We start from the raw sequence: 27,121 nt of genomic DNA, 5'->3' as shown, positions 1-27,121 counted from the left end.
ACCACGTCATTTCCACCTGGATAATTGGGTAATATTTGGTTGAGAGTGATGTTGATCAATGAGATGATAAGATTTATTCACACACTCAAAAAGACAGCCAAAAGTTAGTTAAATGTCTAATGTGTAATTACTGTGCTTTCAACCATCTATTAGCACAACCAAATTCCAATTGAAAAACAATGTCAGATTTTTTGGTTTAGTTTTCATCTAAATGTCTATCACTGTGCTTTCAACCATTTAAACGTTAAAATGGAAAAATAATGCCAGATAATGTGTTGATTTATAAAACAGATGAATGCGTTATTACTCTATAATGTATAGTTCCGGGAAACCTCAATGTGGCCATGGATGTCTTCCTCACTGTAAGGTTGAATGTTACATTAGTTTGTAAGACAGTTTTAACTTTAGGCTATTTACTAGATTACTAAAGTAATATATAATTGTGTTTACTTGACAACGTAAACAAAAATCAACATTTAAAGGAGATGTACAGTATCTACTGCTTGGATAGTTCCATCTGAGCCGCTGGCTTAATCCCATTCATTAACTTTTATTTTTGGTTCAATTGGAGACGTTAATCCAACACATGGTCAAGTTAATAGGCTATTTATGTACTTCAAAAATTATATTGAATTGTGATTGGTGTTCAATGCAACCAAATATAAACAGTTGAAAAGGAAAATCAAGTTAGATAATATATCTAAATCAAATCAAACTTGAAATAAAGTTTATTTGATTTATCCCTATTCTTTCATTTTTCGTTGAGATGTAGTCGTGAATCCAACATATCAATTGTTAATTTGAAGACATTTAAAGCCAGACTAAGTCCGTGGCACAGATGCAACTATACAAGCAGAATATAAACTCCTTTAAATGTTGATATTTGGTGCAAAACCCTTGATTTCCGATTCATCAGACACTTCTATTCTCTATTTTCTCTCTTGCGCATTCTCCCCTGCCTCTCACTCAAACCTACACACATAATGCATTTGAAGAGGAAGAGATGTACCAATCACACCCATATCTAACAATGTTGGTGTAGGAATGATTTGACACACGTATAACTTCTGAGAAATATAATATTTTACTGTCTTTTTACACATACCGCAATGTTTTCATTTGTGTATATATACAAAAAAATATTTGGTGAATTTCAAAAATTTAAATATTGATATTGATGATGGTGAGAGTGCAGTAACCGATGGACTCCATCGCTTTCATAATTTGTCTATAAAATCACAATGTTTCCATTTATATTGTCATGCGAGTATATTTTTTAATTGAAACGAAAAAAATGTCAGCCTTTTGCCAAGTCCGAATATTTTCGTCGGAACTGTTCATTTTCACAAATTCGTTAGCCTATAATACAACATATAAGCCTTCAAATCTGCCCTTCTAAACGAATTTATTTTAGACCAAAGGCTAAGTAACAGCCATACAATTTAATGAAAAGCAACAAAGACATAGCTTTGTTTCACTTTACTTAAAAAAAGACTAATGAACAGAAACAGGCTACAGCTGGCTTCACTATTTCCCCGCCAAATAGACCTATAATAAAACTCAATGTGTCGCAATGAGTGCACTCAGCAGAGTAGTACATTCTACAAAAATATTTCCTAAAGAAAAAGAGCATACAGACAATATGATGATAATCAGTGGCCTACCGCAGTTTCGCAAAAACATGTGAAGTTTAATAGGTGAACTCATGCTAGAGAATTGTATATTTTTAGAGAGAATATACAATTGTTCAAGCACATTTTGTGCTTTTCTACACACTCTGCCATAAGGCTGAGTGAGAACTTTGCAGTTTTACAGGGGGGGGGGGGGGGGCTACACCAGTGATGGTAATAGCTCATCAGAAGAGACTAATTAAACTAAATACCATTTGTAAAGATCGTGAACAACCCTGTACTCCTTATGTTTGCCTATATGGTCACAGGCATAACAAATAGATTGGATGAACTCTTGACTCAGTTGAATTAGATGTTTCTGAGCAAATAAGTTTCTACGCCACTGAAAGTAGCGCAGATATGCCTCATCATCCTTGTCCAACTTCAGGAGGAATTCAGCCAGGGCTTTTGCATTGGGAAAATCATTAACATGGATGAAGGAATCTCCCGGGACAAAGTCCTCATAGTTCTGTCTCGGTGGGCCCAATACTACTGGCACTGTTCCTGCTGCAAGTGGTCCGTTAAGCTTCTCAGTGATGTAGTCTCTGTGGACTGAGTTCTCAAAGGAGAGGTAGAACTTACAGCTGGAGAGTGTTGAGAAGTAGTCCTCATATCTCAAGAATCTTGCAAAGGCTTTTCCATAGACATCCACCTTAATATGTTTGACAAGTTCTCTGTAATAGTTATCCCTTACGGCTGTTCCAGTTGCAGGGTTATTGTTACTCACAATCCAGCAAACTAATTTATCCTTCTTGGGCAGCACAAAGTCCTCACCCTGACCTTTCCTTGCAGTTAAGCGCCAACGTACAGGGATGTCTGCATCTTCCCTATAACTCAAGGTCAAGTTGAAAAGGTTCTCTAGACCAGGTATTCTAATTGTGTTTGTAGGTGATTCCACATGATACCAGATCCACTTCTGGAATGGTGGTCGAGGTGATGGAGGCAAGTTGGATAAATCATGTTTGATGGATTTGTGAAAGATGAGCACCCCATCTGCCTTGTTGTACAAAGACTGGTCATCTGTCAGTTGGCAGCCATCAATGTTGAAGAAAGTGGTACAATCGCTAAAATCAAACCTGCGGTTTTCAGGCCAGAACCACAACAGCATGATGGGCTTGTCTGGCTCTGGCTGCTTCTTAGACAAGGAGCTGTTCTCAGATGGCTTTGAGTAATGACGTGGCAAAGCAGGCTGGGGAGGGCAGATCTGAGATGGAGCTGATTGAAAGTACATTACAAACAGCGTCAGAAGTCCTCCTATACCAAGGACCGAGAACAGGACAACGCGTACAACTCCAGAAACCATTATGGGCATTCTGCAAAAAAAAGATAACTTTTAGAATGATTTTAAGTCAATTGAATCTTCCTGTACACTAAACAGGTTGTTTTTACCTCTTAACAGTTTGTTTTACTTCTTAACAGCTTGTTTTGTGTAGAGTAAGAAAGTATGAGAAAATAGCAAATGCAACAATTGCAGAAAGTATATGTCAGCCCAGAACTGTAAACCAAATCCTGTTACAACAAAGGGGAAGTGGACGATACAGGGCCAAGCAACATGATAAGAGATGTTGGTTAACTTATTCAAGAGGGACAAGTCTGCTTTTATCTATAAAATAGACTTTTATTTGTTCATTTGCTTTTACCCTGTAGCTGAAAGACAACTATCACGTCTCTCTCGTTCATGCCATACACACCCACCCCAGGTCTGTGTCTGTCAATGGTTCACTTTTGGTCTCAGTACAACACAATTTTATGGACATTTTACAATGGTTGGTGAGGTGTATTTTAAACAAGTAACTTCAAATCTCTACCCTTTCCTAATACAGTTCCAACCTGCTCTTCCGCTTTGTTCTGCAATGTGATATGGTTTAGGTAGATGACAATCTCTTCTAAAAAAAATTCAAATGTATTTGTCATGTGTAAAAACACTTAATCAGCCTTTACCTTTGATTATTTCACTTGACATTTCAAAATGGCCCTAAGGATCCTCTCCCTTCATATTTAGCAGATCTATAAAACTGAAAAACTATGTTCACTTAGCTACCATATTCTTAGATAAGTGAATTCTGTAGTTTAATGAGGTCTATAATCAAAGAGAAAAAGATCAAGACTCACGAGTCAACAGGTTGTTCTGGTTACAGCTTGTTCGGTGATGATCTGCTTTGTGATCGGTTTTGTCATTCCTACACACACCCAGTCAGAAATGTTGAACTGCGTGATTCGTTTCTCAGTCACATATACTCATCTGTTCAAGTATATAAACGTGAAACAGTGAGACGCTCTTTCAAATTATCTTCAAAATCTACACCTATTGTTTACATTTGAAAAGGAAGAACCATCCGTCAGCGGCAGAAAACATCCTCGATACACTTCAGGGGAAAATTTCAGGAGTGGCAAAGCGTGGTACTTCCTCCTTAGCCACAGCCAAGGAGCTCACTGATATCTGAGATTTCCCAGCTCCGAGTTTCCAGTTGTTTCTAACGCGACAGAAGTCATGCTGGATTGACAGCATGGCCAATGTATTCAAACTTTTCTGGCCCATGGCGTTACCCCCTTTTTTGTGATATCCAATTGGTAGTTACGATCGTGTCTCATCGTTGCAACTCCCCTACGGACTCGGCGAAGGTCGAGAGCCAAGTCGCACCGCTTCTTTACATGCTGCCCACTTAAGCCGGAAGCCAGCTGCACCAATGTGTCTGAGGAAACACTCAACCTGACAACCGAGGTCAGCGTGCAGAAGCCTGGCCCACCTCAATTAGTCGCTAGAGCAGGATGAAACAAGGACATCCCGGCAGCCAAGCAAATTACATTACATTTTTTAAACAAAGTTGTGTACTTGGTTACCATGGATATGAATAGTGACAGTGGAGCACATGGATGTCATGGAGGGAGATTAACATTTTTATGCTGGGGAATTATTGAAAAATAAAAGGTAAATATGACTTGAAAAGATAATATTTTTATTGTATGTCATTACCAAATAGGCTATAATTTCATAAAATTATGGTTGATTTGATAAATTATGTTTTAATTACACAGGTCAAAGGTTTTAGAACACCTACTCATTCAAGGGTTTTTCTTTATTTCTTTAACTATTTTCAACATTGTAGAATAATAGTGAAGACATCAATACTATGAAATAACATATATGGAATCATGTAGTAACCAAAAAAGTGTTAAACTCTGTAAAGCATTTATTTGGGCTGCAATTTCCGAGGCTGGTAACTATAATGAACTTATTCTCTGCAGCAGAGGTAACTCTGGGTCTTCCATTCCTGTAGCGGTCCTCATGAGAGCCAGTTTCATCATAGCACTTGATGGTTTTTGCAACTGCACTTGAAGAAACCTTGAAATTTGAAGAAAGTTCTTGACATTTTCCGTATTGACTGAATTTCATGTGTTAAAGTATTGATGGACTATCGTTTCTCTTTGCTTATTTGAGCTGTTCTTGCCACAATACGGACTTGGTCTATTACCAGATAGGGCTCTCCCATCCATTGACCAAATGGCATATGATGCTTGATGGCGCAGTCTAGGAGGAAATTTGCTCTCTCGTTAAGCAATTGAGAGCATTAAGGGCAAAATCTTGAGTGAGCACATACCTGTCTCATGAGTCTGAATCAATAGACTGCAGCCAGTGAACAAAGATTTGTTTGTCAATCAGTGGATCCAGCCATGTATTTCTGCCTAATGCATTAAAGCCCAAAATTCTTCTAAAAGATGCTTTAAGTTCTTGATGCATGTAGCCTTTGTTTTTTGAGGTTATTAATGGTTTGTTCTATATAATCAATAAAACATGTACAATTGTGACATTAAAATATGTAATTGTATTTTTTATCATGTTTTATATGATATGTCATTTCCAGCACACTCTGTCATTGTCAGAGTCGTGTGTATATACACTGTAGGTTTGAGCTAGCTCCTCACTGCAAGCAAAGCTTAGGTGTGTGCGTGTACTGGTTGGTGGCGCTTATTTGCGTATAATAAAACTACCGTCTGTGAGTGTCATTGAAGGAGAACGAAACGTCTCCTCAATAAAGTCGTGTGGTGCTTGGTTGGTATTTGTTGTTCTTTGTAACTGTTAATTCACACTTTGAAAAATAATTTACATTTTGAGACTTTCGTTTTTCTACATTATTTTCGCTCCCTTGAACACGGAACATGCAACAGTTTAAAATATTTTAGTTACAGTTCATGTAAGGAAATCAGTCAATTGAAATAAAATCATTAGGCCCTAATCTATGGATTTCATATAACTGTGAATACAGATATGCATCGGTTGGTCACAGATACTTTAAAAAAAGGTAGGAGCCTGGATCTGAAAACGAGTCAGTATCTGGTAGAGTTGATCAGGCTGTTGGTTGTGGCCTGTTGAATGTTGTCCCACCACTCCTCTTCAATGGCTGTGCGAAGTTGCTGGATGTTGGTGGGAACTGGAACATGTACATGTCGATCCAGAGCATCCCAAACATGCTCAATGGGTGACAGGTTTGGTGAGTATGCAGGCAGACCAAGGAAGTACAGGGACATTTTCAGCTTGATGTGATGACTGCGGATGAATGGCAGGACATTGGGCCTCAGGATCTCGTCACGGTACCTCTGCATTCAAATTGCAATTGATTAAATACAATTGTGTTCACTGTCTGTAGCTTATGCCTGCCCATACCATAACCCCACACCACCAAGGGGCACTGTTCACAACGTTGACATCAGTTAACCGCTCGCCCACACAACGCCACACATGCTGTCTGCCATCTGCCCGGTACAATTGAAACCGGGATTCATCCATGAAGAGCACACTTCTCCAGCGTGCCAGTGGACATCAAAGGTGAGTATTCGCCCACTGAAGTTGGTTGCGATGCTGAACTGCAGGACTATGAGCACGCAGAAGAGCTTCCCTGAGATGTTTTCTGACAGTTTGTGCAGAAATTCTTCGGTTGTGCAAACCCCCTTTGATCAGCTGTCCGTGTGGCTGGTCTCAGACCATCCCGCAGGTGAAGAAGCCAGATGTGAAAGTCCTGGGTTGGCATGGTTACGTGTGGTCTGCGGTTGTGAGGCCTGTTGGACATTCTGATTCTCTAAAACCACTATGGACCTGGCTTATGATAGAGAAATTAACATTAAATTCTCTGGCAACAGCTCAGGTTGACATTCCTGCAGTCAGCATGCCAATTGCTCCCTCAACTTGAGTCATCTATGGCATTGTGTTATGTGACAACTGCACATTTTAGTGGACTTTTATTGTCCCCAGCACAAGGTGCACCTGTGTAATGGCCATGCTATCTAATCAGCTTCTTGATATGCCACACCTGTCAGATGGATGGATTATCGTGGCAAAGTGGAAATGCTCACTAACAGGGATGTAAATCAATTTGCACTATTGTAAAGTGGCTGTTCCACTGGATGTCAGAAGGTGAACTCACCAATTTGTAAGTCGCTCTGGATAAGAGCGTCTGCTAAATGACTTAAATGTAAATGTAAATGTATAGGTGGCAGGGAAGTCAGGCGTAGGAGAATCAAACTTAGTGGGATGGAGTTGTTTAATAACTTCAAAACAAACATAACTCCAAAACCATGAATACAATAAAAAACAAAGTGGGTACGAGGACCCGTCGCGCACCAATACAAACAACACGAATACTGAACAACAAACAATCTCTCACAGGGACATGAGAGGAAACAGAGGATTAAATACACAGCAGGTAATGAATGGGATTGAAACCAGGTGTGTAGGAAGACAAAACAAAACCAATGGAACATGAAAAATGGATCAATGATGGCTAGAAGACCGGTGACGTCGACCGCCGAGCACTGCCCGAACAAGGAGAGGCATCGGCTTCGGCAGAAGTCGTGACAGTCATTACGCTAACGCTAAGTCATTATCATTACGTACATATTTTTGAGGGAAAATGTGTACAATTACAATTGATATTGATGATTTTTCCCATATGTGAACCTTATATGCATGTTCTTAAGATAATTCCTAAAATAATGTAAAAAATGTCATATTTGATGTGGTAAATACATGTTTCTGAGTAGCATCAAGGAATATATGGACATTTAGACATGACAATGAAGAATACATGTTATTAAGAAAACTTCCAAATAGTAAAAAAACATACTGAAAAAAAAATGAATCATGTTATATACAACGCCGACATCACAATTTCTGTAATAGTCTTTTCAACTAAAATATCACATTTTATGATATGGTGGTAATGACATTTCCCCCTAAAGAAAATTATATTCTTAAATAGTATGGTCTCAGACACTATTAGATCTTGATTCCAGACAGAGTGAAGAAAATATTCAGATAGATATAAAGCAGTTTAAAGAGGTTTAATTTTCAAAAACAATTAACATCCAAAAGGGCCTGTATTTCTAAATCAACCATATATAACATTTTGCAACAAAAGTAACATGATTATTTGTCTCTCTGAAATGAAACCATCAAGTAAATTTTAAACAAATACATGTCTGTCATTGAACAACCCCATGTCAGTGAATAACCCCCACCAATCGCTTTCATAATTACTTTGAACAATACAAGCAGATTCACCATCATTTCTGTGTGTCATTCCCTGTGTGTCTCCATAAAGTATCCTTGTATGAAACCCCCCAAGAAGTTTTGAGATAAAGAACCTTGTCAGTGTGTTGGCCTGGGATCTAGAAACCTGATCTTGACACCTACTTGTATGACCAGTTTTGCAGCTCCAGGCAAGAACACATTCTTGGCCAGGTGTGAAGATCACATGACCCGTTTCACACTGTTTACTTCAGCTGTGGGACAAGTCAAGGAGAATAAATACTTTCACAATGCACTGTATGTATTGATGGTAAAACAATGTGTAGACTATGAGTGCCGTTTTTAAATGTATGTAGTTCTGTCCTTGAGCTGACCTTGTCTATTAAACTTCTGTCATATTTCATGTTTTGTGTGGACCCCAGGAAGAGTAGCTGCTGCTTTCGCAACAGCCAATGGGAATCCTAATAAAATACAAAATAAAATAAATAATAATTCCTCTCTCCACGCGCCATATGCTGAAGCTGCATATTGTACCCTACACGTAGAGAGATGGTGGACAATAAACAAGCAGCTGTCTCGACTTTAAGGAGACATGGAAGTGATCAGAAAAGGGAACATTCACTCAGTCGCACATTTTATATAACGATATACAGCCTCATTTTAGGTCTATCAATTTATTTTGTACTAATATCGATATACAGTCAATTTTCCATATGGGGAACTCATTGTTAATTAGCGTACAATATAATATAAACCAGGAACTATTTGTTTACATGTCGAATGAGGTCAGGAAAGTTATTTGTAAACATTGGCATTTTCACTGAACTATGAAGAGCAGGATTAGCAAACAAATCCATCAATGCTTTCAGGTTCTACTCACTGGGCACACCACGTCATTTCCACCTGGATAATTGGGTAATATTTGGTTGAGAGTGATGTTGATCAATGAGATTAGAAGATTTATTCACACACTCAAAAAGACAGCCAAAAGTTAGTTAAATATCTAATGTGTAATTACTGTGCTTTCAACCATCTATTAGCACAACCAAATTCCAATGGAAAAACAATGTCAGATTTTTTGGTTTAGTTTTCATCTAAATGTCTATCACTGTGCTTTCAACCATTTAAACGTTTAAATGGAAAAACAATGCCAGATAATGTGTTGATTTATAAAACAGATGAATGCGTTATTACTCTATAGTGTATAGTTCCGGGAAACCTCAATGTGGCCATGGATGTCTTCCTCACTGTAAGGTTGAATGTTACATTAGTTTGTAAGACAGCCTTAACTTTAGGCTATTTACTAGATTACAAAAGTAATATAGAATTGTGTTTACTTGACAACGTAAACAAAAATCAACATTTAAAAGGAGATATACAGTATCTACAGCTTGGATAGTTCCATCTGGCTTAATCCCATTCTTTAACATTTTGGGTTAAATTGGAGACGTTAATAGGCTATTTATGTATTTCAAAAATTATATTGAATTGTGATTGGTTGTCAATGCAACCAAATATAAACAATTGAAGAAGTAAATCAAGATAAATAATATAACTAAATCAAACTTGAAATAAAGTTTATTTGATTTATCCCTATTCTTTCATTTTTCGTTGAGATGGAGTCGTGAATCCAACATATCAATCGTTAATTTGAAGACATTTAAAGCCAGACTAAGTCCGTGGCACAGATGCAACTTTACAAGCAGAGTATAAACCCCTTTAAATGTTGATATTTGGTGCAAAACCCTTGATTTCCGATTCATCAGACACTTCCCTTCTCTATTTTCTCTCTTGCGCATTCTTCCCTGCCTCTCACTCAAACCTACACACATAATGCATTTGAAGAGGAAGAGATGTACCAATCACACCCATCTCAAACAATGTTGGTGTAGGAATGATTTGACACACGTATAACTTCTGAGAAATATAATATTTTACTGTCTCTTTACACATACCGTAATGTTTTCATTTGTGGGTTTATAAACAAAATTATTTGGTGAATTTCAATAATGTAAATAATGATATTGATGACGGTGAGAGCATAGTAACCGACGGACTCCATCGCTTTCATAATTTGTGTCTATAAAAATCACAATTTCTATTGTCATGTGAGTATATTTTTTTAATTGAAACGAAAAAATGTCGCCTTTTGCGAGGTCCGAATATTTCCGTAGGAACGGTTTATTTTCATAAATTCGTTAGTCTATAATATCACATAGAAGCCTTAAAATCTGCCCTTCTAAACGAATTTATTTTAGACCAAAGCCTAAGTAACAGCTACGTGATTTAATGAAAAGCAACAAATAGACATAGCATTGTTTTACTTTACTAAAAAAAGACTAATGAACAGAAACAGGCAATAGGCTTCAGCTGGCTTGACTGTTTCCCCGCCAAATAGACCTACAATGAAACTCAATGTATCGCAAGGAGGTTGAATGCACTTGGGTCTGTACAGCAGAGTAGTACATTCTACAAATAGATTTCCACAAGAAAAATACGCATATAGACAATATGATGTTAATCAGTGGCCTACCGCAGTTTCGCAAAAACATATGAAGTTATATAGGTAATCTCATGCAAGAGAATTTTACATTTTTAGAGAGAATTGTAAAAATTTTGTGCGATTCTACACACTTTGCCATAAGGCTGTGCAAAAACGTTGCAGTTTTACAGTTCATTTCCTGTAATTATAGACATTTTTAGTCATGGTTCATAACTTGTGTTTGGGGTTTGGGGGGGGGGGGGTACACCAGTGATGGTAATAGCTAATCAGAAGAGACTAATTAAACCAAGTACCATTTGTAAAGATCAGGAACAACCCTGTACTCCTTATGTTTACCTATATGGTCACAGGCATAACAAATAGATTGGATGAACTCTTGACTCAGTTGAATTAGATGTTGCTGAGCAAATAAGTTTCTACGCCACTGAAAGTAGCGCAGATATGCCTCATCATCCTGGTCCAACTTCAGGAGGAATTCAGCCAGGGCTTTTGCATTGGGAAAATCATTAACATGGATGAAGGAATCTCCCGGGACAAAGTCCTCATAGTTCTGTCTCGGTGGGCCCAATACTACTGGCACTGTTCCTGCTGCAAGTGGTCCATTAAGCTTCTCAGTGATGTAGTCTCTGTGGACTGAGTTCTCAAAGGAGAGGTAGAACTTACAGCTGGAGAGTGTTGAGAAGTAGTCCTCATATCTCAAGAATCTTGCAAAGGCTTTTCCATAGACATCCACCTTAATATGTTTGACAAGTTCTCTGTAATAGTTATCCCTTACGGCTGTTCCAGTTGCAGGGTTATTGTTACTCACAATCCAGCAAACTAATTTATCCTTCTTGGGCAGCACAAAGTCCTCACCCTGACCTTTCCTTGCAGTTAAGCGCCAACGTACAGGGATGTCTGCATCTTCCCTATAACTCAAGGTCAAGTTGAAAAGGTTCTCTAGACCAGGTATTCTAATTGTGTTTGTAGGTGATTCCACATGATACCAGATCCACTTCTGGAATGGTGGTCGAGGTGATGGAGGCAAGTTGGATAAATCATGTTTGATGGATTTGTGAAAGATGAGCACCCCATCTGCCTTGTTGTACAAAGACCGGTCATCTGTCAGTTGGCAGCCATCAATGTTGAAGAAAGTGGTGCAATCGCTAAAATCAAACCTGCGGTTTTCAGGCCAGAACCACAACAGCATGATGGGCTTGTCTGGCTCTGGCTGCTTCTTAGACAAGGAGCTGTTCTCAGATGGCTTTGAGTAATGACGTGGCAAAGCAGGCTGGGGAGGGCAGATCTGAGATGGAGCTGATTGAAAGTACATTACAAACAGCGTCAGAAGTCCTCCTATACCAAGGATCGAGAACAGGACAACGCGTACAACTCCAGAAACCATTATGGGCATTCTGCAAAAAAAAGAGAACTTTTAGAATGATTTTAAGTCAATTGAATCTTCCTGTACACTAAACAGGTTGTTTTACCTCTTAACAGTTTGTTTTACTTCTTAACTGCTTGTTTTACTTCTTAACAGCTTGTTTTGTGTAGAGTAAGAAAGTATGAGAAAATAGCAAATGCAACAATTGCAGAAAGTATATGTCAGCCCAGAACTGTAAACCAAATCCTGTTACAACAAAGGGGAAGTGGACGATACAGGGCCAAGCAACATGATAAGAGATGTTGGTTAACTTATTCAAGAGGGACAAGTCTGCTTTTATCTATAAAATAGACTTTTATTTGTTCATTTGCTTTTACCCTGTAGCTGAAAGACAACTATCACGTCTCTCTTGTTCATGCCATACACACCCACCTCAGGTCTGTGTCTGTCAATGGTTCACTTTTGGTCTCAGTACAACACATTTTACAATGGTAGGTGAGGTGTATGTTTAACAAGTAACTTCGAATGTTTACCCGTTACGAATACAGTTCCAACCTGCTCTTCTGCTTTGTGGTTTCAAATGTATTTTTCATGTGTAAAAACACTTAATCAGACTTGGCCTAAGGATTTGCCAATACAGTAAATAAAGCGTGTGTTTTCATTATTTCACTTGACCTTTCAAAATGGCTCTAAGGATCCTCTCCCTTCATGTTTACAAGCGGATCTATAAAACTGAAAAACTATGTTCACTTAGCGTACCATATTCTTAGATAAATTAAGTCTGTAGTTTTGTGAGGTCTATATTTAAAGAGAAAAAGATCAAGACTCACCAGACAACAGGTTATTCTTGTTACAGCTTGTTCAGAGATGTTCGGTGATCTGCTCTGTGATCGGTTTTGTAATTCCTACACACACCCAGTCAGAAATGTTGAACTGTGTGATTCGTTTCTCAGTCACATACTCATCTGTTCAAGTATATAAACGTGAAACAGTGAGATATCCGTCAGCGTCAGAAAACATCCTCGACGCTTCAGTGGAAAATTTCAGGAGTGGCAAAGCGTGGTACATCCTCCTTAGCCACAGCCAATGAGCAGCAAGGGCAGAAATGGAGAAAAACGCCCGTAAACTCCGCCATAGAGAATTATTCTGAATCAATACTTAATTAACCCTACAGCGATAATGACTTAATTGGGATTTTGATATGAGGGTAATGTTTTAAATTCCTGTTGTCAGCATCTTAGCTTCAAACATAGCCCCCCTCCCAGGTATTAGTGTGTCCTGTATCCATGACACCACTGGTGTGTCCTGATACTACCCGGACAGGTTACGATAACCTTTACCTGTATCTACTTGTTTTTAGAAAGATCCTGGTTCTACATAGCTATCTATCATAGCGCACTGCACTTTATTATGGGCGACAGTTTTGGTATTCATCATTGCATTATCTACCAGAAAGTTGGATGGCCCTCTGATGTCACGTACTGTAGGTTGATACATTGCTATCTTTTCATTTATAAAGCATTTTTGCAAAAAGTCCCACTCTACCTAACATCTTTACTAAACTTTAGACACACAAGTTACCACACCCGGTCTCGGGGGTGGCTAACTTTGGAAATGATTTTGGTAAATCAGAAGTAGTTCTTGCACTGTATTTGTGGAACAATCTTCAAAATGTTCTCAAATGTAAATGTAAATAAAAGTAAATAATAAAGTAAATAATAATAAGAAACATATATATAGTGTTGTATATGTTTTCCTTTTCTTTCTTTTTTGTGCAGCTTTCGGCTGTAGTGCTCTGTTTCTGAGAGTATGGGTTCCATATACTAACACCTCTTTCTTTTTTTATCTGTACATGTGTTTTGTTCTAGTAGAAATACATCTATAATATGTTCTGTTCTATCTAGCATTTGTATTTCTATTTGATAGTATGACATATAGTGGACCTTTTGACTACTTTAGTTAACCACAGGTGTCTGTAGTTATCTGTGGCTCACTGTGGGGCGGCAGGGTAGCCTAGTGGTTAGAGCGTTGGGCTGGTAACCGAAAGGTTGCAAGTTCAAATCCCTGAGCTGACAAGGTACAAATCTGTCGTTCTGCCCCTGAACAGGCAGTTAACCCACTGATCCTAGGCCGTCATTGAAAATAAGAATTTGTTCTTAACTGACTTGCCTAGTAAAATAACATTTAAAAAAAACTGTGTGGCCTATTGTTTGTAGGGACATGCATTCTGTGAATAGTAGATAGGTTTTGATATATCCCTGTGAATAGTAGACTTTTTAAAGTTTATTATTTTACCTTTATTTAACTAGGCAAGTCAGTTAAGAACAAATTTTTATTTTCAATGACGGCATAGGAACAATGGGTTATAACTGCCTTGTTCAGGGGCAGAACGACAGATTTTTACGTTGTCAGCTCTGGGATTCGATCTTCCAACACTCTAACCACTAGGCTACCTGCCGCCCCTGTCATTCCCATCACGTCATTAAACATACGTTTTAGTTGAAAATTAAATATCATACAATTGATTTATAACGGATTTCTTATACATTTGTACATTAACTTGTATTGAATATTATTTTTAGTGATTTTTAAGGTTTTCCTAATATTAATAATTCAATACAATGCCTGAATGTATAAACTTGCCTTGGTGACAGCTGAAAACATGTATCTATCATGAAAAATAAGATATTTCCACACAACTTTTTTGTGAGATTATGATAACAACCATATGATTTCCATATCTAAAACAAATAAATGTATGTAAATTATACATAACATACTCATTTACCTCAAAAATATGGGATGTGATGGAAATGACAAGGTGTGGTGGAAATTATATCTAAGTAAAAAAAAATTGTTGAATGAGTTTCCTGTAAACAATAGATATTATATTCATTCTCTTTTAACCAGGTAAATACTGATCGTCTTTTCTTATTATCTGCTAAGCCAATACAATTATAACTGGCTATACTTATTTCACCACTTACCAGAATGAGACACAGGTTTCAATTCTATTTATCAATATATATGTTTGTAAACGTACCATTAAAAAGTAACATGATGATTGAGTGTCTATATAGCTGTACCATGATATTTGCAATGCTACTAAGCAAACCTCCAATTGGTCCCTCCTATTCCACCCGCTAAAAACCCTCCTCATCCTCAGTTGGGTTGTCATCCCAATGCCCGGCAGACCACCCCCGACCCCCCGGATCCGATTGCCGCGGAGAGACCGGGACCCATCCTTCTCTGAATGTCCGTGTGTGACCCCCTCCCCATGGGTTACTGCAGCTAGTGTTGCCAGCACTGCCACTGCCTGAGTGGAGGCTTGGTACAAGGTCATCAAGGTTCTCATCCAATCAAAGATGGCGTAGCAGTCAAACATCTTTGCCTTTGTCCTGTCATGTCCCTTGTATATATCTTTTCACATCTTTTTCTTCGCATATCTTTGTAAAATATTTTCCTAAACCTCAACTTAAAAATACTCTCCTGCAACCCGCCTCACCCAATGTGGCGTGGATCTGCTTTTTTCTAAAGTATTTCTATTTACTTCGGATCTGGAATCCCCCAACTGAAGCTAGCCAGCTCACTACCTACCAGCGATCAGTTAGCAAACCATAGCTAGCGGTCATCAGCTAACTTTTATCTCGGAAAGCTCACGCCAGTTCGAACAACGTGACTCAAACCAGAGAATAACGGACATATTTCTCTCCATATCCCCGGATTTCTACAGCAAACTCTGAACATTTTCATCTGGATCTTCGCTACTAGCTAACCGCAATCCCGGGTGACCACTCCTGGCTAGCGTTTCCATCCCGGAGCAAGCAACAATTAGCCTGAAGCTAGCCCGGCCAGGGCCCCTGTGCTACCAACGAAGCCCACTCCTGGGCTACAATATCCGGACCCTTTCTACTGGCGGTACGGGGCACGGACCCCGCCGATCCTCTACGACTGAACATTTTCATCTGGATCTTCGCTACTAGCTAACCGCAATCCCGGGTGACCACTCCTGGCTAGCGTTTCCATCCCGGAGCAAGCAACAATTAGCCTGAAGCTAGCCCGGCCAGGGCCCCTGTGCTACCAACGAAGCCCACTCCTGGGCTACAATATCCGGACCCTTTCTACTGGCGGTACGGGGCACGGACCCGCTGATCCTCTACGACTGGAATACCGACATAATCTGCCCGAGGATTCCAACAGGCCTCTCAGGCGCAACGCCCGCTGAAGGCCCATTCTGCTAACCTGCTAGGCCTACTAGCTATCTAGAGCTACCTGGAACCCTACTAATTCCACGACTGGTCTATCGACGTCACCACACGAAGAGGCAAAAACAGACTTACCCCACGTCATCCCCCAAAGGCTAACTTGCTATCCCCGGTCTGCTAACTGCTAGCTTGCCTGCCTGCCTCGGTCTGCTAACTGCTAGCCCCTGCTAACTGCTTGCTTGCTAACCCGGTCTGCCAACTGCTAGCTTGCCAGCCCCAGCCTACTAACTGTTAGCTTGTTAGCATCGGCCTGCTAACTGTCTGAATCGCCGTGTCCCCAGTCAGCCCAACCACTCACTGGACCCATATGTTCACATGGCTACGCATGCCTCTCTGTAATATCAATATGCCTTTTCCATTACTGTCTTGGTTAGTGATTACTGTCTTATTTCACTGTAGAGCCTCTAGCCCTGCTCAATATGCATTAACCAACCATGTTGTTCCACCTCCTACATATGCGATGACATCACCTGGTTTAAACGTCTCTAGAGACTATCTCTTTCTTCATTACTCAATGCCTAGGTTTACCTCCAATGAACTCACATCCTACCTTACCTTTGTCTGTACACTATGCCTTGAATCTATGCTATCGTGCCCAGAAACATGCTCCCTTTACTCTCTTTTCCAAATATGCTAGACGGCCAGTTCATATAGCATTTAGCCGTACCCTTATCCTACTTCTCCTCTGTTCTTCTGGTGATGTAGAGGTTAATCCAGGTCCTGTAGTGCCTAGCTCCACTCCCACTCCCCAGGTGCTCTCATTTGTTGACTTCTTTAACCGTAATGCCTTGGTTTCATGCATGTTAACATTAGAAGCCTACTCCCTATGTTTGTTTTACTCACTGCTTTAGCACATTCTGCCAACCCGGATGTCTTAGCCATGTCTGAATCCTGGCTTAGGAAAACCACCAAAAACCCTGAAATCTCCATCGCTAACTATAACATTTTCCACCAAGGTAGAACTGCCAAAAGGGGGCGGTGTTGCAATCTACTGCAAAGAAAGCCTGCAGAGTTCTGTATTACTATCCAAGTGTGTACCCAAACAATTCGAGCTTCTACTTTCTACTAAAAATGCACCTTTCCAGAAACAAGTCTCTCACTGTTGCCGCTTGCTATAGACCTCCCTCTGCCCCCAGCTGTGCCCTCGATACCATATGTGAATTGATTGCCCCCCATCTATCTTCTGAGCTCGTGCTACTAGGTGACCTAAACTGGGATATGCTTAACACCCCGGCCATCCTACAATCTAAGCTTGATGCCCTCAATCTCACACAAAATATCAATGAACCTACCAGGTACAACTCCAAATCCGTAAACACGGGCACCCTCATAGATGTCATCCTAACTAACTCACCCTCCAAATACACCTCTGCTGTTTTCAATCAAGATCTCAGCGATCACTGCCTCATTGCCTGCATCCGGAATGGTCTGCGACCAAACGACCACCCCTCATTACTGTCAAACGCTCCCTAATACACTTCTGTGAGCAGGCCTTTCTAATCGACCTGGCTGGGGTATCTTGGAATGACATTGACCTCATCCCGTCAGTAGATGATGCCTGGCTATTCATTAAAAGTGCCTTCCTCACCATCTTAAATAAGCATGTCTCATTCAAAAAATGTAGAACTAGGAATAGATATAGTCCTTGGTTCACTCCAGACCTGTCTGCCCTTGACCAGCACAAAAACATCCTGTGGCGTTCCGCATTAGCATCTAATATCCCCCATGATATGCAACTTTTCAGGGAAGTTAGGAACAAATATACACAGGCAGTTAGCTTTACTAAAGCTAGCTTTTTCAAACAGAAATTTGCATCCTGTAGTACTAACTCCAAAAAGTTCTGGGACACTGTAAAGTCCATGGAGATGTATCATGTATCACTAGCCACTTTAAACTATGCCACTTTTATATGTTTACATATCCTACATTACTCATCTCATAGCGTTGGACTAGTAACCGAAAGGTTGCAAGTTCGAATCCCCGAGCTGACAAGGTACAAATCTGTCGTTCTGCCCCTGAACAGGCAGTTAACCCACTGTTCCTAGTCATTGAAAATAAGAATTTGTTCTTAACTGACTTGCCTAGTAAAATAAAGGTAAAATAAAAAAATAAAAAAATAAATAAGGTAGCTGTTGTGAAATTGTTAGTTTAGATTACTCGTTGGTTATTAGTGCATTGTCGGAACTAAAAGCATGAGCATTTCGCTACACTCGCATTAACATCTGCTAACCATGTGTATGTTACGAATAAAATTTAATTTGATTTGATTTTGAGAATAAGAGCACCTCCTCCCAGCTGCCCACTTCTCTGAGGCTAGGAAACACTGTCACCACCGATAAATCCACTATAATTGAGAATTTCAAGAAGCATTTCTCTACGGCTGGCCATGCTTTCCACTTGGCTACCCCTACCCCGGTCAACCGCCCGGCACCCTCCAAAGCAACCCGCCAAAGCCCCCACCATTTCTCCTTCACCCAAATCCAGATAGCTGATGTTCTGAAAGAGCTGCAAAACCTGGACCCCTACAAATCAGCCGGGCTAGACAATCTGGACCCTCTCTTTAAAAAATTGTCTGCCAAATTGTTGCAACCCCTATTACTAGAATGTTCAACCTATCGTATCGTCTGTGATTCCCAAAGATTGGAAAGCTGCCGCGGTCATCCTCCTCTTCAAAGGGGGGGACACTCTAGACCCAAACTGCTACAGACCTATATCTATCCTACCTTGTCTTTCTAAGGTCTTCGAAAGCCAAGTTAACAAAACAGATTACCGACCATTTTGAATCCCACCTTCTCCACTATGCAATCTGGTTTCAGAGCTGGTCATGGGTGCACCTCAGCCACGCTCAAGGTCCTAAACGACATCATAACCGCCATCAATAAGAGACATTACTGTGCAGCCGTATTCATTGACCTGGCCAAGGCTTTCGACTCTGTCAATCACCACATTCTTATTGGCAGACTCGACAGCCTTGGTTTCTCAAATGATCGCCTCGCCTGGTTTACCAAGTACTTCTCTGATAGAGTTCAGTGTGTCAAATCGGGGGGGCCTGTTGTCCAGACCTCTGGCAGTCTTTATGGCGGTGCCACAGGGTTCAATCTTCGGCCCGACTCTCTTCTCTGTATACATCAATGATGTTGCTCTTGCTGCTGGTGATTCTCTGATACACCTCTACGCATACGACACCATTCTGTATACTTCTGGCCCCTCTTTGGACACTGTGTTAACTAACCTCCAGATGAGCTTCAATGCCATACAACTCTCCTTCCGTGGCCTCCAGCTGCTCTTAAATGCAAGTCAAACTAAATACATGCTATTCAACCGATCACTGCCCGCACCTGCTCGCCTGTCCAGCATCACTACACTGGACAGCTCTGACTTAGAACACATGGACAACTACAAATACCTAGGAGCCTGGTTAAACTGTAAACTCTCCTTCCAGACTTCACATTAAGCATCTCCAATCCAAAAATGTAATCTAGAATCGGCTTCCTATATCGCAACAAAACATCCTTCACTCATGCTGCCAAACATACCCTCGTAAAACTGACCATCCTACCGATCCTCGACTTCGGTGATGTGTTCTATAAAATAGCCTCCAACACTCTACTCAACAAACTGGATGCAGTCTATTACAGTGCCATCCGTTTTGTCACCAAAGCCCCATACACGACGCACCATTGCGACCTGTATGCTCTCGTTGGTTAGCCCTCGCTTCATACTCGTCGCCAAACCCACCGGCTACAGGTTATCTACAAGTCTCTGCTAGGTAAAGCCCCACCTTATCTCAGCTCACTGGTCACCATAGCAGCACCCACTCATAGCTCGTGCTCCAGCAGGTATATCTCACTGGTCACCCCCAAAGCCAATTCCTCCTTTGGTCGTCTTTCCTTACACTTCTCTGCTGGCAATAACTGGCACAAACTGCAAAAATCTCTGAAGCTGGAGACTCATATCTCCCTCACTAGCTTTAAGCACCAGCTGTCAGAGCAGCTCACAAATCACTGCACCTGTACATAGCCCATCTGTAAACAGCCCATCTATCTACCTACCTCATCCCCATACTGTATTTATTTATTTATTTACCTATCTTGCTCCTTTGCACCACCGGTATCTCTACTTGCACATTCATCTTCTGCACATCTACCATTCCAGTGTTTAATTGCTATATTGTAATTACTTCGCCACCATGGCTTATTTTATTGCCTTGACTCCCTTATCTTACCTCATTTGCACTCTCTGTATATAGACTTTTTGTTTTCTTTTGTTCTACTGTATTATTGAGTGTATGTTTTGTTTATTCCATGTGTAACTCCGCGTTGTTGTATGTGTCAAATTGCTATGCCTTATCTTGGCCAGGTTGCAGTTGCAAATGAGAACTTGTTCTCAACTAGCCTACCTGGTTAAATAATGGTGAAATAAAAATAAATTAAAAAAATAGCAGCTTTAAGAATTTCCTTGTATATTATGTTCTCCCATCAGGGGGCTTTGGCTTTGCAGGACCAACCCTGCCAGGCAGGCTCAGAATCTTGAGGGGGTGGTGCTGCTCTAGAAGGTCTCTGACCGCATTTTGCTGCATACAGGCCACTCACAGCAGACCCATAATACAGATATGAACTTTGACGGAGGAAACTTGTAAATAGTTTTTATTTATTGAGTTAATGTTGAATAATAGAAGAGAACATTTAGCATTTGTTAGTGTGTTTAACAGTAGGTTAGAGAAATATTGAATGCATGAAAGTATGTGTCTGTTACAATTGAACATCCTGTGTAATTGTGAAGTTACCTGTTTCGTCTATTCCCAGAAGAGCGAGACTGAGTTGAGAAAGTGAAATAAGCTATGACACCACTGTTTGCTGTTTTGTGGTAGAGTTGTCAATTGCAAGCATGAATAATAATTATAGATGCACCCTGTTAGGGTATAGGGTTGTGGACCTTTCCATCAATATAGGAGCATAAATAATTACATTTGATGTATAATTTATTTTAAAACGCTGTTCCACCATGATAGGACAATAAATGAATGAATGTATAATTCTTTATAAAATGTATATCCGTCATCTGCACAAGATTGAAAGCTCTCAAACAACCCCTGCTCACAGACATACATTGGTTCTGGAACATGCAACCATTTCCTTTCTCACTCAACGCCACACTTTCCCAAACACCAAAAAAACACACACCACACATACTGTGCCTTCTGTTATCTGTGTTTTTATCTCCACCATGTTGAATTAGTGCTTTTGTGTTCCAATTAGTTATATTTGAAGATAGAAAAGCTATATTTTTGTTGTTGTATTATTACAATCCATAACAGGGCTGGAATTGTGTGTTTCATTATTTGTCTCCTCTATGAGAACTTTGTAATTTTTTAAATAGCCATGGAGTAGTCTTTGTGTCTCTGAACAACTGGTTATCAATATACAGTTTATCGACCACGAGAACTACGCGTTTCCCTTTCAATCTATTTTCCTTGAAAATTGGATACAGAACTTTACGCCGTTCTGCAATTTCCTTCGGGAACAGGTCATCCATGTCTATTTTCGTGCCTTTTACCCAGGCTTTTAACCATTATTTTGTCTTTAAAGAAAACACACTTGGCAACGATTGGGCGTTCATAACTCTTCCGGAAGCAGTGTACACTTTCGAGTTGGATTTTGTTGATAGCTTCGCGTGGGGTCTGATGCGCTGTAAAGAGAACGATCTAACTACAGATTCGGGAACTTCTTCTTTCTCTTCGATACCTGTAAGTACCAGATTATCTCTCATGGATCAAGCGTGTATGTCAAGTAAGGCTTCTCTCCGTACGCCGTTCTCCTTTTTTACGTTCACTTCGGTTTCAATCATATTGACTGTCCGTTTTAGCTTGTTTGGGTCTGTCTCTAATGTCGCAGTTTTTTCGTCACTCATCTTGATGCTTGCCTTCAACTCTTTTATATCCGTCCTGACGAGTTCAAGTATACCCAGTTGGACATTTATTGATTTTAACTGATCTGTTTCGACCTTTACCATTTCTGATGGTGGAAATATTAAATAGTCTATGTACAATGGTCACGTTTCGTTTTGAAATAGGTTCCCCTTTCCTCCGACAATGAATATTACATTTTTTATCTTGAGGTATTCAACCCTCGACCTTCGAGCCCGAGGTCCGGCGCGCTATTGACTGTGCTGCAGTCTATTTCCGCGTTTATAAACCCAGGGTCGTTACAGTATATATTAATTTGAGGATTGTCGCGCCCTGGCCATAGAGAGGCTTTTTATTTTTTCTATGTTTTTGTATTTCTTTGTTTTTGGCCGGGTATGGTTCTCAATCAGGGACAGCTGTCTGTCTGGGTAGTTATTTTCTGTTTAGTGTGTGGTGCACCTGACGGAGCTGTTTCGGTTGTGCACTTTGCGATCTAGTGTTCAGTTATATTTAATAAAATGCCGAACACGTACCACGCTGCACCTTGGTCCTCACCTTCTTCCACCAACGACAATCGTTACAAAGATGTCCATCACCCATTTCATATGATGTGTTACGAATTGTAATTCATATTATGTTACGAATTTGCAAAACGTACTATATGGTATGGATATGCAAAACGTATGATAGCTAACGTTAGCTAACGTTAGCGAGGCTGGAGGTTGGGGTTAGGTTAGGGGAATGGTTAGATAACATACTAAGTAGTTGCAACGTAGCTAGAATGGAATAAATAGTTAAAGTTGCTAATTATCTACTCTTATAATTATTACTCTGAGATTAGAATTATACACCTACCCACCCAACCCGACCAAAAACCCTACCTTCGTTTTTGCCTTAAGTAACCATCTGTCTCCTTTAACCATACCAAATGTAACACATATCATACTAATTTGAGTGTCACAGATTTACCATGTTACCTCTAGTCTTTCAGACCAGACTTTTATTTGTCGATTTGCTTTCATCCTGTAGCTGAAAGACAAATATCATGTCTCTCTTTCACTCCATACGCACCCACCCGCCATACGCACCCTTTCTGCTCCTGAACAAGGCAGTTAACCCACTGTTTCTAGGCCGTTATTGAAAATAAGAAGTTGTTCTTAACTGACTTGCCTAGTTAAATAAATGTCAAAAATGTAAAAAATCTCAGGATTGTGTCTGTCAATAGTTCACTTTTGGTCTCAGTACAACACCATTTTATGGGCATTTTACAATGATAGGTGAGGTGTATTAATTAGTTCATAAGTAACCTCGATTCTCTACCTTTTACTAGTACAGTTCCAATCTGCTGTTCTGCTTTGTTCTGCAATGTGAAATGGTTTAGGTAGATGACAATCTCTTCTGAAATAGATAAAAATATGTATTTTACATGTGTAAAAGGCTGATTATGCAACTTTGGCCGTGCAAACATTCAGAAATTAAAACACCATTTTACCAGTATTGTACTTGTCTTTGATTTGTCTAGAAACTATATCTGATAATGGCTGCCATCTACTATTCAGGAATTTCTATATTTTTGTCATTTCTCCCCAGACAGCCATAGACAAATGTCATTCCCATCTCGTCATTAAACATCCATTGTAGTTGAAAAGGAAATATCATACAATTGATTTATAACGGATTTCTTATACATTTGTACATTAACTTGTATTGAATATTATTTAAAGTGATTTTTAAGGTTTTCCTAATATTAATAATTCAACATGAAGCCTGAATGTATAAACTTGCCTTGGTGACAGCTGAAAACATGTATCTATCATGAAAAATAAGATATCTCCACACAACCTTTTAGTGAGATTAAGATAACAACCATATGATTTCCATATCTAAAACAAATAAATATGTATTTTGTACAAAATATACTAATTAACCTCCAAAATATGGGTTGTGATGGAAATGACAAGGTGTGGTGGAAATGACATCTATGTAAAAAATAAATATACTTATGAAAACAATATTTTATTGCAAACATTTTGAACAACAACCATTGTTAAAAATGTAATTAATATAAGACAAAGTAAGATTCCAAAACACTGGAACTAGCACTTGAGAACAATGTGTTACAGATGCTACAAATAGAAATTCTAGCAAATGTATAGAAGGAAGAGTTAATTGAGAGCTACAAATGTTTGTAATTCCAATGAATTACTTTCCAATTGTTCTTTAACTGTAGTGTATGATATACCATTTTCTAGCTCTGTCTACTTTTCTCCAATGTAAAAAACACTATTTCAAAGACAGAATCGAGCCTGTCGTTCACATATGGTTAAAAGTTGGCTAGCTATCGTTAGATAGTTAGCTTCCTTGCTAGCTGATGTTCACTTAGCTTGCCTCATCAATAGCCTGCTTTAATAACAGAAGACCAAATAACTACCTACTTCAATTTCAATGTTGAAATCGTTGACCCTTGGCCTACAATGGCCACACCCAGTGAAAATCAATAATGATTGTCATTATTCTGTGTTTGTGCAGTAAAAACTGATAGAAACCTTTCAGAAAAACTGCATGACTCACCATACACTGATTACGGGTGAATTTGATTCAGATGGAACAGATTTTAAAGGCATTTTAACATCATAGATTTAGCCTGTGGTAACTTGTTGAAAAGACAACGGCTGGAATGTGGTTTTAACCAATCACCATTCAGGTTTAGAACCACCCGCATAATCAGAGCATAAAGCAACGCATGTGAAATCTTTTCAAGCTGTTCCTTTTTTATATACTTAATGTCTAAAGTTGTGTTTCTTTCTTACAGGTCAAACATGTCATCAACAACTTCCAACCGAAGACATCATCTAACTCTGATAGCTGCTCTTGGTGTTTTGTGTTCAGTGGTACTATTTTTTGTTTACTTTAAACCCTCATCTACTGCATGTTCATCTCGGTTGGAGGATTTGCCATTTTTGGCAAAGGGAGATGTTTCCTCACTTACCAAAAAGCCTGTGGAAAAGCCACTTGTGTTGCTCTGGTTCTGGCCACTGGGTGTGAGATGGAATTTTTCGTTCTGCCAAACCCATTTCAACATCGATAGCTGTGTTCTGACAGATGACAGATCCCTTTATGACAAAGCAGACGGAGTGGTTATTTTTCACCAAGACATCAGCTGGGACCTGAAGAACCTGCCTCAGTCTCCTCGTCCACATTTTCAGAAATGGATCTGGTTTCAATTGGAATCACCAACAAATACTGCCCGAAAACCAGGTGTGGAAAACCTCTTTAACCTCACTTTGGGCTATAGACGAGATGCTGACATCACAGTGCGAAATGAATTGACAACCGTGAAGAATGAAAAGGACAGTGAGTTTGTGCTGCCCAAGAAGGATAAATTGGTTTGTTGGATTGTGAGCAACAACAATCCTGCAACTGGGACAGGAACCAGAGCAAAGTACTATCAAGAGCTGGTCAAACACATCAAGATACATCTTTTTGGTGCTGCTTTTACATGGAGTCGTTTGAAGTATGAGGACTATTACTCAACCCTTGCTAGCTGTAAATTCTACCTTGCATTTGAGAATTCAATCCACAGAGACTACATCACAGAAAAGGTGAACGGACCACTTGTAGCAGGAACCGTACCAGTAGTCTTGGGCCCACCCAGAGAGAACTATGAACAGTTTTTCCCAGCTGATTCTTTCATTCATGTAAATGACTTTACTAATGCAAAGGCACTGGCTGACTTCCTTCTTCAATTGGACAAGAATGATGAGATGTATGTAAGTTACTTCACTTGGAGGAGGTACCTTAAGGCCAAGCCCCACCTCCAGAGAATAGAGCAAGAGTTTTCTCAACCTGTTTGTTTAGCCTGTGAATACATGGCAAGAGACAAAGGATATTATAATGTTTTCCACGACGTTTATGAATGGTACTTTGTTTGAGGGTTTAGCCAACATTTTGTAAGCACAGAAAATATCTATTTGGCTTAGCTACGTAATTTTGCTTTCTTTTTTTGTATCAATTCAAAGTGTGTTCATTCAAGATTTTGGGGTTGATTTTAATTTTTTTGTTTTGTATAATAGCCTCAGTTATGAGGCTTACATCTAATTGTTGTATACGATGAATGAGTGAGGATGATACTGTTTGTGAAATTGTGTAATGTGATTTTGGACTGTTTAATCAAAACTCCAATTCCCATTGGAGTTTAACTACGTCAGAGGACCGCCCATGAGCACAGGTCGGGCATCCTGGGACAGGCCCTTTTCTTCTCTTCCGAATAAAACCCCCACCCGGGTTTTCTATCACCAGACCATGTTTCTCTAAATTACGAGGGGACAAAGGTTGCAGACCAGCTTACCTTGATAACGAGAGGGCCAAGGTTTGAGACCAGACTGCTGAATCTTTTCACCATCCCATGTGGTTAAACTCTTAGACTGTTGATACCGACAGAATAAGAACAAGTCTTTGATATTAATTACTAACCTGCACCTATGAATTCGGTATCATTGAATGCGAAGACCGACAACCGCCAAAACATCTATTCTATAACAACATGACTGAATGTCACTGAATCTACCATTCTAACCACGACAGAGGGCGGACAGACTCTCCAACAGAAACAAACTTTTCAACAGAGATCCCGACAACACACTGAGCATAAATATATATATTGATTGCAATTTTTCCGAATGAGTGAGCGTTCATGTGCAAAGGATTAGCATTTCAATTGTTATAATTATCAACTTTGTAGTGTCTCATCTCAGTTGACCCCCACTTCCCTTTTTGTCCACCAAGCTGCGATACCGGTTTATCCCACTAGGGATCATTTCCTTGTAGTTATCTACTGTTTGTTTATGCATTTCTGTTAATTACTTATTTAGTAAATAAATGATTTAAGACAA

The 27,121-nt window shown here is 39.6% G+C and overlaps 3 protein-coding genes and 1 long non-coding RNA gene across 5 annotated transcripts; 2 read left to right on the top strand and 2 right to left on the bottom strand.

The window, feature by feature from the left end:
• Nucleotides 1-1,061: 1,061 nt before the first annotated feature.
• On the bottom strand, nucleotides 1,062-4,309 carry LOC135557879 (4-galactosyl-N-acetylglucosaminide 3-alpha-L-fucosyltransferase 9-like). The gene is made up of 2 exons (XM_064991568.1): nucleotides 3,783-4,309; nucleotides 1,062-2,983 (listed from the first exon to the last, which is right to left on the bottom strand). Exon 2 carries the CDS (start codon nucleotides 2,980-2,982, stop codon nucleotides 1,870-1,872), a length of 1,113 nt encoding a protein of 370 aa, XP_064847640.1. The 5' UTR covers nucleotide 2,983; nucleotides 3,783-4,309; the 3' UTR covers nucleotides 1,062-1,869.
• A 27-nt stretch (nucleotides 4,310-4,336) lies between these two features.
• Nucleotides 4,337-5,728, top strand: LOC135557881 (uncharacterized). The gene is made up of 2 exons (XR_010458277.1): nucleotides 4,337-4,599; nucleotides 4,917-5,728. It is a non-coding gene; the product is annotated as an uncharacterized LOC135557881 (long non-coding RNA).
• A 1,461-nt stretch (nucleotides 5,729-7,189) lies between these two features.
• LOC135557878 (4-galactosyl-N-acetylglucosaminide 3-alpha-L-fucosyltransferase 9-like) lies at nucleotides 7,190-13,089 on the bottom strand. Its single transcript, XM_064991567.1, has 2 exons — nucleotides 12,890-13,089; nucleotides 7,190-12,090 (listed from the first exon to the last, which is right to left on the bottom strand). Exon 2 carries the CDS (start codon nucleotides 12,087-12,089, stop codon nucleotides 10,977-10,979), a length of 1,113 nt encoding a protein of 370 aa, XP_064847639.1. The 5' UTR covers nucleotide 12,090; nucleotides 12,890-13,089; the 3' UTR covers nucleotides 7,190-10,976.
• Nucleotides 13,090-21,910: 8,821 nt separating this feature from the next.
• Nucleotides 21,911-27,121, top strand: LOC135557877 (4-galactosyl-N-acetylglucosaminide 3-alpha-L-fucosyltransferase 9-like). 2 transcript variants are annotated; one of them, XM_064991566.1, is made up of 2 exons: nucleotides 21,911-22,113; nucleotides 25,042-27,121. In XM_064991566.1, the coding sequence occupies exon 2, from the start codon at nucleotides 25,049-25,051 to the stop codon at nucleotides 26,159-26,161; it is 1,113 nt and encodes a 370-aa protein (XP_064847638.1). In that variant the 5' UTR covers nucleotides 21,911-22,113; nucleotides 25,042-25,048; the 3' UTR covers nucleotides 26,162-27,121. The 2 variants fall into 2 exon arrangements, with proteins under 2 accessions (XP_064847638.1, XP_064847637.1); XM_064991565.1 differs by having other exon boundaries at nucleotides 21,918-22,070.

This window comes from Oncorhynchus masou, chromosome 16 (assembly GCF_036934945.1).
Source record: "Oncorhynchus masou masou isolate Uvic2021 chromosome 16, UVic_Omas_1.1, whole genome shotgun sequence".
Classification (NCBI taxonomy): Eukaryota; Metazoa; Chordata; class Actinopteri; order Salmoniformes; family Salmonidae; genus Oncorhynchus; species Oncorhynchus masou.
This window is presented reverse-complemented; position numbering and strand designations above follow the sequence as displayed.

Coding starts and splice junctions, on each gene's coding strand:
- LOC135557879 (XM_064991568.1), bottom strand. CDS start 2,982: ATGCCCATAATGGTTTCTGGAGTTGTACGCGTTGTCCTGTTCTCGGTC.
- LOC135557878 (XM_064991567.1), bottom strand. CDS start 12,089: ATGCCCATAATGGTTTCTGGAGTTGTACGCGTTGTCCTGTTCTCGATC.
- LOC135557877 (XM_064991566.1), top strand. CDS start 25,049: ATGTCATCAACAACTTCCAACCGAAGACATCATCTAACTCTGATAGCT.